Source organism: Lepisma saccharinum, chromosome 4 (assembly GCF_977018435.1).
Source record: "Lepisma saccharinum chromosome 4, izLepSacc3.1, whole genome shotgun sequence".
NCBI lineage: Eukaryota > Metazoa > Arthropoda > Insecta > Zygentoma > Lepismatidae > Lepisma > Lepisma saccharinum.
The window spans coordinates 16,557,984-16,574,562 of NC_139232.1; the positions used below are offsets into that span (position 1 = coordinate 16,557,984).

The window sequence follows — 16,579 nt, forward strand, 5'->3', positions numbered from 1 at the left end:
GAAAGCAACATGGCTGATTGTTCTGCTGTTTCTGTGGCATTTGGTTTTTGTTAGATGCAATTCTGATCATGTAACCAATTTAATTAATATTTTAATGTATGACAACAAACTGCACATTTAGATATTTACTTAGCAAAATCAGAGTACTGTATAGGAATTATAACTTCATATTCATATAACTGCTATTCAAATTGGCAGAAATTTGCACTAATAAAACATTATAGAAGTATTGGATCAGTAAAATTACTGATAATTTGACTACTGAATGTAGATTATAGCTTTATATTCATTCATAACTATACAGAGTAACAGTGGTCCAGTTGGCAGGGTGTCTGGCTGCCGTGTGGGAGACATGAGTTCAACTCCTGAGGTGGGTGATCTAAGGTCAGAATTTGTCCCTGCATAAAAGCCCCTTTGGGGTTCACCCAGTCTATAATACTGTCCAAGCACGGAAAGCAAGACCAGCTTGAGAGGAGAAATCTAAGGGGCAATAGGTAAAAATATCTAAAACAATGATGTGGGTTTCGGATTGTATTCCGCATTCTGTTTGTATGCATTTGGTTCTTTTGTTCCTTATCATTCACTTTCTTGTGTTTGTTATGGTTTTTACAACTCACATCCTCTCACTCCCAACTATTCAATGTTATTTCAGCAGCAGATATTTTTTTTCGGAACTTGTTCCCAGTATCTGGACCAGTGGCGTATGCTGAATCTAAGACCTGGACTAGCTGACTATGACACCTGTCCTAGGCTATGGAGGAAGGGAGAAGACTACTAGTAGACTAATTCTTGACGTCTTCAAGGAAGCCACATTGCCATCCCAACAGTAGTCACGTTGCAAACTTATAAAAATTCAGGTTGCCAACTCCCAAGAATTCAGGTTGCCAACTCCTAAGAATTCAGGTTGCCAACTTCTAAGGATTCAGGTTGCCAACTTCTAAGAATTCAGGTTGCCAACTCCTAAGAATTCAGGTTGAAAACTCCTAAGAATCAGGTTATCCCAAGAATTCAGATTGCCAACTTCAGAATCAGCATTATCTTCTCATTGAAATCAGATTTATTCACAATTTCTAATCGATTTTTTCTTTAGTATTTTACTTTCTAGGCTTCACGCTTCGCAGATAGCCTAGCTAGCCTGGAATATACGCTCCTGATCTGGACCCATCCAGTTAGCACATGCACACTTGCGGCAATGGTCTTGCATAAAGCAGATGGACTGTAAATGGGTACCTGAGTGCAACCCTATGAGTTAAGGTTCATTTGGACCTTTGGCTAATGCAAGAAAAATCCTTTTGTTACGTTAAGTCATTCATTGGCTTAACTGCTTAGCTGCGAGAGGTTGTATGTATGTTTAATTTTGAGGAAGGCTAAATGATTACGTGCTTTATTGCCCTTTAACAAATTTAATATTCATAGGTCAAACAAGCAAGGGGATGAACATGGTCGAGCCGGATTAAGATAACTAAACACTGATACTTGAAATACGAATGTCATCACTGTAGCTGCTCTGGTCTCTGGCCCCTCAGGCTGGGTCATGTTGTGGTCTGCCAATGAGAACCTTGGTGGGGTTGGCCAAAACCTTTGCATGGACTGATTTAACACTCAATCACTAGAAAACCCACTACTCGCTTTGCACACTCTTGAGACTCACTCGCAGTGATCTCTCACCACCTGGGAGTTGGCTGGCATGTATGATGATATAGCATTTTATTTTGGCATGTTATACTTTTTACACTTCCTTCAAAAACTTCTATGACAGGAATTCCCATTTTTTTTGTTTTACTGCACCCTTAGTGTTTCAACATTTTTCTGCAGTGCAGTCAGAATATAAGCCCATCGAACACTTGCAACGCTCACTTAGTGTGGTTAGGTTGCTTTCCTTAAGTTAAAAAATAAACACATATTTCAGAAACAATCGGAAACATTTTATGTGTAGAAAGTACTAAATAAGAACATATTTGGAATAAGTGTTATTTCAGTGAAAATATTGGAACATTTCACAGTGCCCCTATAAGCCAGCCACGGTGCCCTAGCACACACTTTGGGAACTACTGTTCTACGAGATTCCAAAATTTGAAAAATTACATTTGCTTATAATTCCATCTAGAGTATTCACATGAATATCTATGGCTGTTGGCTAGATATTCGCAATTAAATAGCCTGACGTAGCCACAAAACTATTGCAAAAAATTAGGCAACAGCGAAAGAAAACCACATGAAGATTCATGTGAATATTCTGAAAGAAATTCTAAGCGCATGCAAGTTTTCAGATTTTGGAATATCGTAGCAGTTTTTTTAAAAGGAGGGGAAATTTTAAAAATGGCTCCACTGATGTTGGTCAAAGGTCCAGCCACCTTTAAGATTAGTGCTGATCACATCTACTCCAATGACCAAGATCATGAATGTGTGGAGTCCTACCTACATCCCCTCCCCCACTTCATGCTACATTGAGCAATGGGAACTTTACCTTTAATTATTCATAACTATACAAGATGACAGAATTTTACATTAAGTTAAATAGTAGAAGGATTAAATCAGTAAAATTATCAATAACTTGACTGATAAATTGACATACTCTATCAATCAATTAGTCAAAACTCTACATAATGTGAATGCCAACTGTCAAAATTAGAATAACAACTACATTTCACAAAAAATGAGCAAACAATACATGAACATGAAAACTTAACAAATGTACTTTGAAAACTATTTTCCTACCACATCAAATATTCTCTATAATGTTCAACTGCATGATGCTATTTTAAAAACCTGCTAAGTGTATACTTACTCATCTGATGGAAGTCCTTCTGCCCAAGCCTTCCTCGGCTCCCTTGCACCCAATGAGGTAACTTTATTATCATAAGGCCGAGGTGGTCTTGGGGGAGGTGGTGGAAGCTTTGCTTTTTCTTCTGCAGATGGAGGCACTGTTTGTCGAACAAATCTTTTGCTGGGAGACCTAAAATGACAAGGAAAAATCACATTAGAAAAAAAAATTCTTAATACCTTTCACTGACGTACATTTCTAAGGATCTCTGCATTCTGTAGATTTTAACATGCTAATCCATCACAAACCATATAACAAGTCAACTCTTTCTTAAACTACAGGGAATAAATTTCCTTCTTTCCCCAAAATGTGTTGCATCTTCAATGTAGTTTCAACAACCAATCACCAGTGTTTCTTTTTTCTTTTCCTGGGAAGAAGGTTCTGGTACTCTTGAAGTTGGATTTTTGTTGTTATTGTATTCATCATAATAACTTCTCTAAATTTTGTGACATGATGTTCAGAAATGATCACCTATCAAAAGTTGCAGGTACAACATACCATTATTGTGCATTGCCAGAAAGAAAAGCATCCCTTTAACTGATCTGCTTCTTTGAGTTCTCACAATTTTCTTTTCTGCTATCCTATTCCTTCATCTTTATTTTCTTACATTCACATTCTCTACTCTGCAATTTTCCAATCTCTTTCTATGCACACAGTGCATCTTTACTGGCCACATGATCATGAAGGTACATCCATCTGTAATGTATGCATGAATCACGATTTTTTGTCAATTTATCAGAATTTCATTCAAGTTCACATTTCAAACATTCCATCAAATTCAAGCAATATGTTTCATTAATAATGTTCCCTCAGCCTATTATTTTTTGCTATGTAATTTACAAATTATTATACTATCATGTATTAAAGTTGTATTACGGTACATATTAAAGTTTTTGATCTGAATCTACTTACATGGAGCAAGATTTCAATGTGGCACAGGTTAGCACACGAGCTTCATTCTTTGTACATTCTTATTCAAGTCACGAAGATGTGTTTCAATTTATCCTCTGAAGAAAACCCTATTCAAGAATTGAAACACCAGCTAATATTAGATCCAAAGTAACAAGTAAGCAATTAAGAAAATTGATAACTAGCACTGTAGTGCTTTTTTGCCTTCTTTAGAATAGCATGTCCACGAAAATATTTAGCAAATTATATTAAGTTTATATACTTCAAAGATTTAATTATTGTGTACGAAGTTCTTGCTTCTTCCAGGATAACAACTTCAAACAAAAATACGTTAGAGTATTGAAATTGGTCTACTTAAGTAAGTGAGTATGTATTCGTATGTGAACTACGTTTTGGAAGCTCAAGTACACCGTAGTGGTGGTTTTAACATGTTTTATCGAGAGTTTTAAGGGTTTTTAACAAAGGTAGTTCTAATTCTGTATATGTCGAGCACTATGAAGTGTTTTAACCCAAACCTTTCACCCAGTATCCTCGCATGACACTTCTCCGACGTGGCTTGATGTTCCAAGCCGAAATACGACCTCCTGAAGAACGAAGCAGTAAAGCTTCCGAAACATATTAAAATTATAATTATAAATCCTCATATATCTTTTATGGAAAAGTATGGGTGGACTGGAATTTTATCTATATTGCTGTTGATAGATAGAGTTCACATACGAATACATACTCATTTACGTAAGTAGACTAATTTCAATACTCTAACGTATTTTTGTTTATAGATAGTGAATAACATGCACGTATCCAATATGCTAAGGATAACAACTTCACACAGGAGACTTGAGTACAGGGTTGCCAGTCATTAGATTTTATGAAGCCGTACTTTATTTAGTATATTTCTTCCACACTCCATGCAGTTTCTGTTCAGAATGTTGACGTAACTATTGATAAGGAAGATTGTGTACTGAAATGTTATAAGGAACTGCTCTGGTGACAGTGAATACTCCTGGCAGGGCTGCAGGGGCACATTTGTCAGAAAGGTTGGTAGTAATGAACGAGGCTAAGATATGAGGGCTGGGGCATAAGTCATGGCAACCTATATTTTTTGTCAAAATTATACGGTGGTACCACAATATGATCGTATGTCCTTTAGAACATGGCACCTGTAGTATGTTGTACAGAAAAGAAGAGAGTGGTAATTATTTGTTGAGTCAACCGAGGCATGAACAGCGTTCGTGTATCAAAATAGCCATTCTTCGGGAGGGAAATACCAGAGAATGATACAGGGAACTGGTGGAAAGTGTAGGGAATAGAGTCCTACCATAGTATGCTCCTCTCTTCTTCTTGTATGCTAATGTATACTTTCAAACTTGTAAACACACGTGACATGATGCTATCTTGAGAATGTTTTGCTCGCTTCCCTATCCTAAAATTAGTGCACATAATCTCCATTTTTCATACATTCAACATTACGGTACACTGCCTATTTCCATTTGTATATTTTGGATTTTCCTGCTGGTCCCGCACATTAAAAAAATAGTTGCCAGAACTCCTGCCCGAAACCTCGAGTATATAATCACACCATTTAGGATGAGTAAAGATTATATGAATTGAATGAATGGACACTCATAAACAGCTATGCCCAGGTCAGGACTCAAACCTAGAACCTTCAGTGGTGAGACCGTAAGTTGAGTACTGAAGTGTTACAACACGACAATTAGCCTCAGGTGGGAAAGGTAAATGTGGAGTCAGTTTTTAAAAATCCATTATGATTATTGGTAATTTTGTTTCCACAATTGCTTTCTTCTTTCCCTGCTCTCACTACTGCTTTAAAATTATGAACTGATACAGAAACTTTCTATGATGAATTTAAAATTTTCAAAGAAACTAACACTTGTTTTGATTTTTTTAAATTAGGTACTACAGCCACAAATACGTGGTACAATTCATAAATTCGGGGACTGTATGCACATGCAAAAGAATGAGCATGCAAGGAAAGTAACTGTGACTGAAGTGCATTTTACCATTCCTCCCCTCTGTAATCATAATGGGTTCTCCTGTTGACAGCAAGGTATCAGGGAGCACATGCACATTCTTTTAGTTTGTTGCGGTGCTGCTGCGAAGTTAAAAACATGGATTTTCAAGAGCAGCGTACAAACGAAGAATTGCACTATGCTAAGGACATGCTAAGGTGAGTCTACAATGGCACGCTCAAAAGTGTTTAAGTGGCATTGAGGTTTAAAGAGTACTAAGAATCTGTTGCAGATATCAAGTGCTTTGGTCAACCTGTGAGTGCAAAAGGAAAGTTCTGCTCATGGTTTTCTTCGATTTTCAAGAACTCTTCATTCGGAATCCACCATATTAAGTGGCCTAAGATGTGGGAAAATGGACAATGGTACCTTCTCGATGATAAGGTGTCTGCCTACCAGCCCATACTCCTCGCTGACTTTATGGCCACACGTGGGACATCTGTTCTATAACATCCCTTTTATTCACAGTGCTTACTCGTCTGGAACTTCTACCTTTTTCCCCACATGAAAACCCATCTAAAGGGGTGCTGTTTCACGTTAGAAACTGTGGTGAAAGCAGCATCGCAGGAGGCATTATGGGAGATTTCAAAACATGGCTTTGAACAGCTTTACCAGTGATGGCAAAAGTGTATCGTCGACCAATGGAAATACTTTGAAGGTGATTGTGAACTATGAGCCGAGTCCTCAAACTTTTGGATTGCACCACGTAAAATGTATGAGTAGAAAAGTTAATGTATTATAACACTGATTTCCTTTACTGAACATAAATTAATTATGCATCGGTCTAATTCTTCTTTTTCATATTGGAAACATGACAGCACTACATATGTCACAGATTTTCTGAATTAAATCTCTTGCTGAGTGACTCCTACTTAGCCAAAAGAGCTCTTGCCCATTGGTGCAAGTGGTTCTGCGTTTGGTTCCCAATGGGAGCCCAAAATTGTTAGTGCTAACTCACCATCGTAAGGCTCATTGGTGATGTGCTTGAAAAGAAGTAAGAGGCTTCAGTCTAAAAAGTTAGAAAACGGATGCTACAGACACTCACCACTTCTCAACGAACTGTTGTGCCAGTTCAGTTTAGCATATCTCTGGCTGGAAGGATTGCATTAGGTACTACTGTAAACATGAATTATCTAGTGAATTCAAATAACTAATTTTGATTTTTGTTATATAGTGTTGCTTTTCTGCCATTTTTGGCTAATCACGTTATTGAGGAAAAGTTATGATATGATGAAATGAAGGGATGGACACTCACAAAGAACACCCATACGCAGGTCAGAATTTGAAACTGGGACAACAGGCACCATCACACACTGTACTAACCACTCTGCCATGGAGGTTGGCTGCTAAAGTAACTGGTAAGATTAATTTTATGGTGAAAAGGACACCTCTTCAAGACTGAATCAAGGAAAGCACTGAAAGGTTTGTCCAACTAGCTGTAAATGTCAATAATCAACTTCTACATTTGGTTATAACTAATTATACCATTTCAAGTAGGGAAATATAATTATAAACATTTTGAAACAATTCCAGAAAAAAAAGTGTTTCTCTATTTCTGTTACCTGATAAAAGTCCTCTCCAGCCGTGCCCGCTTCCTTCCTTCCTCCACAGTCTGATACTCTGTACGACCAGAATAACGGAATCTTGAGCCCAGTGAAAATACAAAACGACGTTCTCTTGCTCGGGGAGTATGCAATCGGAAAAACGTATGGTGCTCTACACAGGATTTCCACAGATTCTTACAGGAACGATAGCTTACCATGTTAAATCCAAGCAAGGTATCATAATTTTCAGACTGTAAAAGAAAATTCATAAATTTTAGCATGCTGTTGATGGGTCCAAGTTCTTATATACCAACACAGGATAAGTTAGGTTCTGACAAGCATGCCATTTGTTCATATGAATTCAAAGACACTGCCAACTACCTGTTTTGCTATATGTGTGTACTCTTTCTAGTACTGTATATTTACTGATTGTTATTGTTATCATACGTATTTATTATGTTCAATATTAATATTGCTAAATTTCACTTTGTATTTTGATTTGTTCAAACTGAAAATGACTTTATTTGTTTGTATAAGTTTGTTCTTCTAATCGAAACTGATCATACATTTAAAATGGTATCTGAACCATTATGTGACTCCACCGGGTATCAAATTTGGGACCCCCTGATTTGTCATTAGGAGAGACAAAATGACTTTGACTCCTATGTAAAACACACCTGGTTTGAAACATTAAATATAACTAATTTCCTGCATGAGAATACGTGCAATCTTCAATGAACTTTCTACTGTGAAATTTTTAAAGTAGAAAAGTGGGATATTTGACAATTGTTGAAGTGGAATTTTGTATTTCTATTTTTCTTACTGAATGTTGCTTTTAGGTCATATTTGACTATTTATGATGATGAGAATGAAACTGATAACATAAAATTGAATGGGAATTTGCAAGTAAACAACTATGCCCAGACCAGGATTCGAGCCTAGAACTCTTGGTGGTGAGATCGTGGACCAACTAATCAATATGCATGGTCACTAAGTTGGCATGGTGCAAAATGCATGGTGAACACCTGAGCTGGGATAACTACTACGTTAAATATCATACTCAGTGAATTATCCTAAGTGATGAGGAAGGTACAGTGGAACCCCGATTTTACATTTTCCCTACATTCAATCTTGATGGTCATAACATAGCAAAATGTTAAAAAAATTTCCATGATTTTACATTTTCCCGCATGTTAAATTTTGTTCAGCTTGGTCCCCTAAAAAATGCAAAATTGAAGTTCCACTGTATTTTAAAGCTTCAACTTATTACTGAAAGTAGGAAAGGAAGAAACAAAATAGTATAATTACAGTTGGCATGATTTGTGTAAAACATTATTGTAATGTTTTGTAGATTATATCATACAAATGTTTGCCCGCACGAGCTAGACACTCCTGAAGCTTCAATCTTAAGTTATTCATTGCTCGCGGAGTCATTGCTGCTTGCTGATATTGCTGTGTTCGCAGTGTGAATGATATCTCAACTGTTTGCGATCTATGTAAAGACTTCAGCCTTCAGGTATCCCAAAAGAAAGAAATCACAAGGGTAACTGAGCCAGGTATGAGATGTCACCATGTAATAAGATGAGAACAATGACAGAGTCACCACATTTAAAATAGGTTTCCAGCACAAACACCCAATGTTCACCAGTCCATGCCTTGATTGCAACTAAAATGCCTAACATGTCCTGTGCTGCTCAAGGATATACAACTCTAGTGGCTACTGTCAATACAGCACGTGCGGTGGCCAATCAAATCAGGGAGATCATTCTGCCAGTATGTAACTGCATTTGTAGTCATCCACTGAAATAGTAACTTCATCGTCTAAACACATCCTAAATTCCTTTCAAGTACTGCTGTCTTCTAATTCTCACATTCACATATTTTACACATGAACAAATAATAATCATACAGTGTACTCTGGTGAGCTTAATTCATTCCTAGAAAATTCCTCACACATTATATAACAGCCTATATATATATACATATGTAATGTGTGAGGAATTTTCTAGGAATGAATTAAGCTCACCAGAGTACACTGTATGATTATTATTTGTTCATGTGTAAAATATATATATATAAACCTACGTAATTGCGTTATTGTGTTTACATGTAAAAAAAAATAAGTATTAGGAATTGAATCCAGCTTCTTATTTTCTTCCAACTGTTCATTGAAAGTATCTTTATCAATTCCAGTCATAAGCAACATTTAATATGTCATATTAATAGTCTTACTGTGAACTAATTCATGTAGCAAAATCACATTGTCATTTTTACTATGGCATCATACTGGAGAAGTGGCCAAAAAGTCACTTGCTAAATTTAATGTTGCAAATAGGCAACAAAACAACAATTAATAAATATAGAAACAATCATATCTCAGTCTTTGAAAAGTCATGGAAATGCTAGTATCTGATTAGAATCAACTTAAACATGCACTGAGAGATGTAGGGTGATACACTTTGCTTGCTTCTGCACTTCTCAATTTCTTTAAAAAAATTCTCATTTCAACATGTGCATTTTAAAATTAAAATGAAATACAAAAATATTAAGATTTCAACACTACAGTGACTAAGCGAAATAAATAATTTAAATGACTTTTTATTTTCATAATCAAAAACCATTCACTAAAGTGTAAGCTGTTACATATCAACATGCAGCAATAGAATGTTTTCTTCAATCTACAGACTTTCAATTGTAAACTATTACTTTTAATGTGGTAATCTGAAATACTTATTCTACTTACCAATTCTCGCCTTAGTTGAATAAAAAATTGTTTTCTTTTAAAAGAAATCTTGACGATTTTCGACCAGGAGAAAGTATTAATTTTCAAATTATTCTGAAACACAACAAGGCCTACAGATGTCACCCCAAGCTGTATTTCTTTATTAGTTGAATCCTGAAAAGAGATAATTTAACTACATTAAAAAAGTTGAAGTTCTCAATTCTTCTAAATTTAATTAATATAAGTAATTATCACAATTTTTTTAAAAAAAAAAATTGAATTGTTGTTTTAAGTCCACTTTATATCACAGATAGGCAAATCGGGACTGGACCTACAGTTTAAAATGGGATTTGAACTACTGTACTATGTGCTTCCACTGGGTATCAAACCCGGGACCCCTTGATTACAAGGTGGCAAATTTGAATTATCAACTAAAGAGTACACAAATTAATACTATTTGCACATCTCACTAATTTATACTATAATACACAATTCAACTGGAATACATGTGAGTAGCCTGAAAATAACAGTGTGTGAATGCATGGGATAATAATTTAAGAATGCGTAATATCTGCAGATATGATGGCAAAGAATCTTTTAACTTTTAACCCTTTCCATGACACAAATCAATGAATGATTTTTAAAAATGTTATATTCTGTGTAACTTTAATTCACATTGAATATCCACATCTTATAGTTCACACATATGAATTTTGTATCAAGACATCATACATGCTTCAACTATTAAACAGAATGTCTTTAGCATATAAATTAAGATTTATAATTTTTTTTTCTATAATTGTAAACAACAGACATGTTTAACATATTTTTTTTAAGTACTGAATGACTTTTGGAACAGAGGATTTTGAATGTACTTACAAGTGCTAGAAGATACGTGATAGAGTTCACTACATCTAATCTTTGGCATTTCCTTTATCTTATGTGTTTTTGGGGGAAATCTTCTAAGCAAGAAGATAAGATAAAAAGATATTGTTTGCAAGGAGAATTCAAGGCATTAATTAAATGTAGTTTAATCTGCAATTTGGTAAAATAAAAGCCAATCCTCTTAATTCTATTGCACAACCTCACAGTATTAAAAAATGTCACTAGTTTAGGGTTACCAGACGTCCGGTTTTTCCCAGACATGTACTACATTTTAGCCTTATGTCCGGCGTCCGGGAGAAATTTGAAAAATATCATAAATGTCCTACATTTTGAGCGTCACATAATATTAATTAGGAAAATATGTAACAGAAAAAAATCATCCCAGTTACAAGTCTATGGACTGCGCTTCTAAACTCAATAGTGAAATTTATTTTGATTCAGTCATTGCCCAAAAAGAAAAAAAAAGTTTGTCCTGTTATTAAACAAACGGGAAATGGAAGCAATTAATGAACAAAGTATTGGGACCACTTTCTGATAGCGTCACTGTTCAATGTCTGAGCAAAATTTCTTGCTTTAGGGTTTATACTGATGAAACCAGGTGTTGCCCATTCTTATTCAATATAATTTGATTGTAAAGCAGGGTGTATAGAGAACAAAGTTATTCAGGGTGTCTGCCAGTCAAGAAAGTCATGGAAGTCAAGAAAAAGTAAAGAAATCAAAAAGTAGGTCAAGAAAGTCAATACAGAGGCAACAAATTATTCTTGTGGTCAAGAATTTTTGCTATCATAATGACTGGTTGGTTAATTTAGTTTATTTTACTTAACTTTTTTCTGTCCCTTTGGTTAATCGCGAAGATGAGGATGAATGGTTTTACGATAAGACGGATGAAGGGATAATCACAAACATATAGGGACAAGCGACACAAGCCCCACATAAGATTATACTGGCTGTGAGTCCAGACGCCAAAGCCTCACTTGTCTGCCAAACACAGTTCAGGATGCATTAGTACGAGAAAGCAGATCTAATTCTCTTCTTAAATTCAGCTTCAGTTTTTATCTTAACTGGCCCTTTGGTAGGGATTTTCATTAAATAAATATTTATTTTCTTAATTACTACCAACTTTACCTAAGTAGGGGTCGAATAAATAAAAGTTAAGAAAAATGGATAAAAAGGTCCAGAAAAGTCCAGAATTCTGGATGTGTTATTTTGGTACACACCCTGTTATTAAACTAAAAACTACCCAAGATGAAACTTCTGGAACCACGTTAAATTACGGTAATTGCTGAATATTTGATTGCCATTACAGGTCAGAATTCAAATGTTGAGAGAGTTCTTTCATTACAATCAACACAACAGACTCCGAGATAAATTATTTTTTCATAAAGTCTGTAAAATGTTTGGTACTGATCCCTATAATTTCAAAGAGTTTGACTGTACACTCTAAAATAAATATAGTTTGACTAAACCTGAAATTTTGATAAAAAATATCTTCTCTGAGAAGTACCACTTAAATCATGTAGTAAGATGTGGATTGATTAGTATCATAGCAACTTTTGAAATCTTGCATTTAAAACTTCATTAAGAATTCATTTTTATAAAACTGAAAAGAGTCATTTTTACAACTACTTTCTAACGTGTTCTATAGAAATATTATTATTTATTGAGAATGTTTTGTGTCCTACATTTTGACTTAATGTCCTACATTTTGGGACAGCATGTCCTACATTTCCCTTACAGCGATCTGGTAACCCTACACTAGTTGTTTTTTTTTTAAAAAAAAAAAACGTCTCTGTAGAACCTACTCATCATTTTGTATTTATATGTACAATGTGTTTTAAAAGTCATACAGGATTCTAAAAACATATAACTTTTACAGTAATAGGTTTATTACAACTAAATATTGTCTGTTACACAGAGAAAATTTAAGTTAACATTAATTCACAAAATTCCTTCCTCGTGTCACAACCCTCTTCTATCAGATCGTGCACAAATCTCAACTTGTAGGGCCTGGCTTTTACTTTCTTGATAGTGATAGTGTGGAAAGTAGACCTCACGACTCCCAGTTCCAAGGATCTATGTTTAAGAGATTTCATTGGACTCTGTTGCATGCTCTCCTGCACTGCAATCACCACATCAGCGACCACCTGGGGCCTTGCACCTGAAAGGGCCTCGCACTCTCAGGTTTATACAAAAAAAAATATATATAATAATTAGAAGTGAGAAAAATATATGAAAAAGTTATATTGTTTGCCTGGCAATAAAAGTAATACTGAATACCTTACATGTTTAGCATTTGAGAAGCCACATCTCTATAAACAAACTAAGAATAAAATAATTTTCCATTTTATCAATTCTCTGTCTATTATTCATTCATTTTATGCGCTTGGAAGCAGTGTTGGAAACCTTTGAACATAAAACGGGCTGGTTTCTGTCTTTGATGGTATGCTTGGTTTAAGCTTGACAAAAGAATTTGAAAAACACACACACACACACATAGGGTTACTAAAAATTTAAATTCACGAAAGATTTTACGGCAGTGTGTTATATATTTATCTGAATTCTGATATCATGAAAATCAAACGAAAGAATAGTCTTACTTGTTGTTACAAACTTGCAACCCACAGAGGTAGATGTCGCAATGCATTGAAATCCAAACCTTACGCGGCACGGCGACAACAAAAGAGACAGAAAAATCCAACAATTTTTCTTTGTTTTGGAGATCTGTTAAACACAAGCGTTATTGCCATTGTTGTAACTGTAAGATCTTCACTCCAGACATATTTTGAAGCCTTGAAGCCGGACACAGCAATGCACACAGAATGGTGTGCAAGGTAACAAGTTGTTCTTAGCGTTGCTCGTTTTATTAACTCTCCACCGTGTTTAGTGTTCGGTAGTGATATTACAGTAATGTCGGGTAGAGATCGCAATGTGGGAAGAAAATTCCCATCCGGTGCATCTAAGAGAAAAAGAAAAGCTGAAATAACAAAACAGAATAAAAGTTCATGTGGTTCACTGATGAAATATCTGAAAACAAATGCAGGGGAAAGTGTTGCAAGTGATGTTAATGAAATACATGAAGATGAGTGTCGACTGGTACATTCTGAGGATGGTGGATGTGTAGATCATAGTGTAAGTGAGTTACATTGTGTTACTGCTATAGAAGATAATTCAAGTTCCTGTTCGTCAGTAAGCAAAGACTCAGCGGGACCAAGTTTCAAAGATCCAGGTAAGTGGATATCACCTGTAAGTGATCAACAGTGCTGCAAAATAGTACGCAACGGTCCATTGCATGCTTTGCTGAGTGACGAACAGTACTCAAAGGATGATCAGAGTAGACATTTTAGCAATTCTCACTATCACAGAATAATGAAAAATGGTGAGAACTTGAACAGGCGTTGGTTAGTATATTCCATCTCTAACAATTGTGTTTATTGTTTCTCATGTAGATTATTCTCTGTAACACAGACCTTTCTAGTGCTAAGCGGATGTCATGACTGGAAACATATGAGCAGCATGTTACAGAAACATGAAAACAGTGAAAGTCACATCAACTCCATGTTAACGTGGCTTGAATTAGAACAGTGTTCGTTAGAAGGGAGTTCTATTGACCATGTAACGCAGTCACGTATTCAGGAAGCTAAAAAACACTGGCACGATCTCTTAGAAAGGTTGATAAGCGTAACACAATTTTTGGCTTCTCATAACCTGGCATTTCGAGGACATAGAGATACATTATCTACAGGAGGAAAAACGGACATTTTATAGATTTAGTGAAATTGCTTTCTAAATATGACCCAGTACTATAAGAACATTTCAGGCGTATTCAACAAAACGAAATTCACGATTACTATCTAAGCCCTGAAATTCAAAATGAACTGATACAATTAATGTGCAACAAAGTCAAACTCGCCATGCTATCGATAGAGAACGATATCGCCTCAACTCTGGACTATTCAGAAATTGTGAACGAATTCAGCTCCAGGAAGAGCAGAGAAAGACATTTTTAGGGTGAGTAAAATAAAATGATAATATTTTCACTTTCATAAGTTTACTATTATTGTTGTTGTTGTCGTTGTTGTTAAAATTTTGCTAACGTATGACTGGAGATTTTGTATCAAACAACACTGTGTTTCAAATTTAGAAAACGGAAGGGGGCCTTGCATTTTAATCTTGCCCAGGGCTTCGCGATATGTTGCAAACATGCAATATACTTCTCAGTTGTGTCCTTAACCAGTAATGTGCTGCTTCTTCAACCTTCTCGCCATCCTCTAAGAAGATCCAAATACATGATAATCAGAGGGAGCAAGGTCAAGTCTCAATTTATGGGGTGGGGTTGCATGTTATTATGAAGGATAATACAACATTTACACATCTTGTCTCATCGCTGAACGTCTAAGTTAATTGCTAGCCATGCGTTTGTGGAGGGGGGATCCCAGTGAAGATGGCAGACCAATCGAGTGGCATGTCTGCTACATGTGTGTTTCTGGTTAACTAACGCTAACCAGGCTGGGTCCAGTTCGAGACCCGTGTCGCGATTAAGATTGTCTTTTTCTTCATAAATGGCTATTGCTTCCTTGATATTACTGTCCCAGTAGTTTGAAGTTTTGGCTATGATTTCTGTGTTGCTGAAGTCTGGTCTATGTCCCTCGTTGATTGAATGTTCTGCTAGTCCCGACTTTTCAGGGTGGAAATACTTGATGGAGCTTTGATGTTCTTCACAGCGCTGTTCTATTGTCCTACCCGTCTGCCCAGTGTATGCTTTCCCGCATTTACAGGTAATCCGGTAGACTCCCGGTGTTTTGAGTCCTAACTCATCCTTGGGATTGCGTAGTAGGCTTCTGATCTTCAGAGGTGGTTTGTGAATGGTTTTTATGTTCTGTTTCTTGAGAATTCGGCTGATAACTCCGGAGAGATTTCCGGTGTAAAGAAGGATGGCTATCTTCTGATCAGCTTTGTCCGTGTTCCCTGGTGTGTTTCGATTCCCTGATGTGTCTGGATTCTGGATAGCCTGAGAGAATCTATTCATCATTCGTCACCAGGAAAGCTTCAAGTCTTACTTCAAGGATAAATATGTTTTACTTCTACGCTTTGTGTTATAGTATAAATGCATAATGGTGTTAGTAGCTGGGTTTTATAAATATGATCCCCAAGATGGATTGATAGTAGCTTATTTGGAGCGCTTTGACAATTATTGTCATACCCAAGATATTCCAGAGGACAAGAAAGTTCCTAGATTAATATCTGTCATTGGAAACAAGCCCTGTGAAGTTCTACGTGAATTATTTGCACCTACATTGCCTCATGAAAAATTATATCAGGATATTGCACAAAGATTAAAATCTTATTATAATCCATCAAGTAACTATATAGTGCAAAGGTTGATGCTTTGAAAATGTGTACAAGAAGACGAACATATAAAAGATTTTGTGAGGAGATTAAGAAAGATCGGGGAGCAATGTGGTTATGGAGAGTTTCTTTACGTTGCTTTATTTGATTCACTAATTAGGGGAATCAGATATAACACTATTCACAAGAAACTCATTGCTGATAATGTAATGGAATTTCACAAGGCTTTTGAGGTAGAAAAGCAGATGGAAAAATTAGAAGCAGATATGAAGGAGTATTACATCCAGGCCAATATAAATTTTGTGAATACTAACTGCACAAA

At 35.8% G+C, this 16,579-nt stretch overlaps 1 protein-coding gene across 7 annotated transcripts in view; it reads right to left on the reverse strand.

Annotated features, from left to right (window-relative positions):
• Ptpmeg (protein tyrosine phosphatase Meg) overlaps positions 1-16,579 on the reverse strand; it is a 365,178-nt gene that overhangs the window by 85,079 nt on the left and 263,520 nt on the right. For all 7 annotated transcript variants that reach the window (XM_083120336.1, XM_083120341.1, XM_083120339.1 and 4 more), the window contains 3 exons: positions 10,048-10,200; positions 7,323-7,555; positions 2,789-2,956 (listed from right to left, as the gene is read on the reverse strand). In XM_083120336.1, coding sequence (XP_082976462.1) covers positions 2,789-2,956; positions 7,323-7,555; positions 10,048-10,200 — 554 coding nt within the window. The remainder of the gene's footprint in view (positions 1-2,788; positions 2,957-7,322; positions 7,556-10,047; positions 10,201-16,579) is intronic.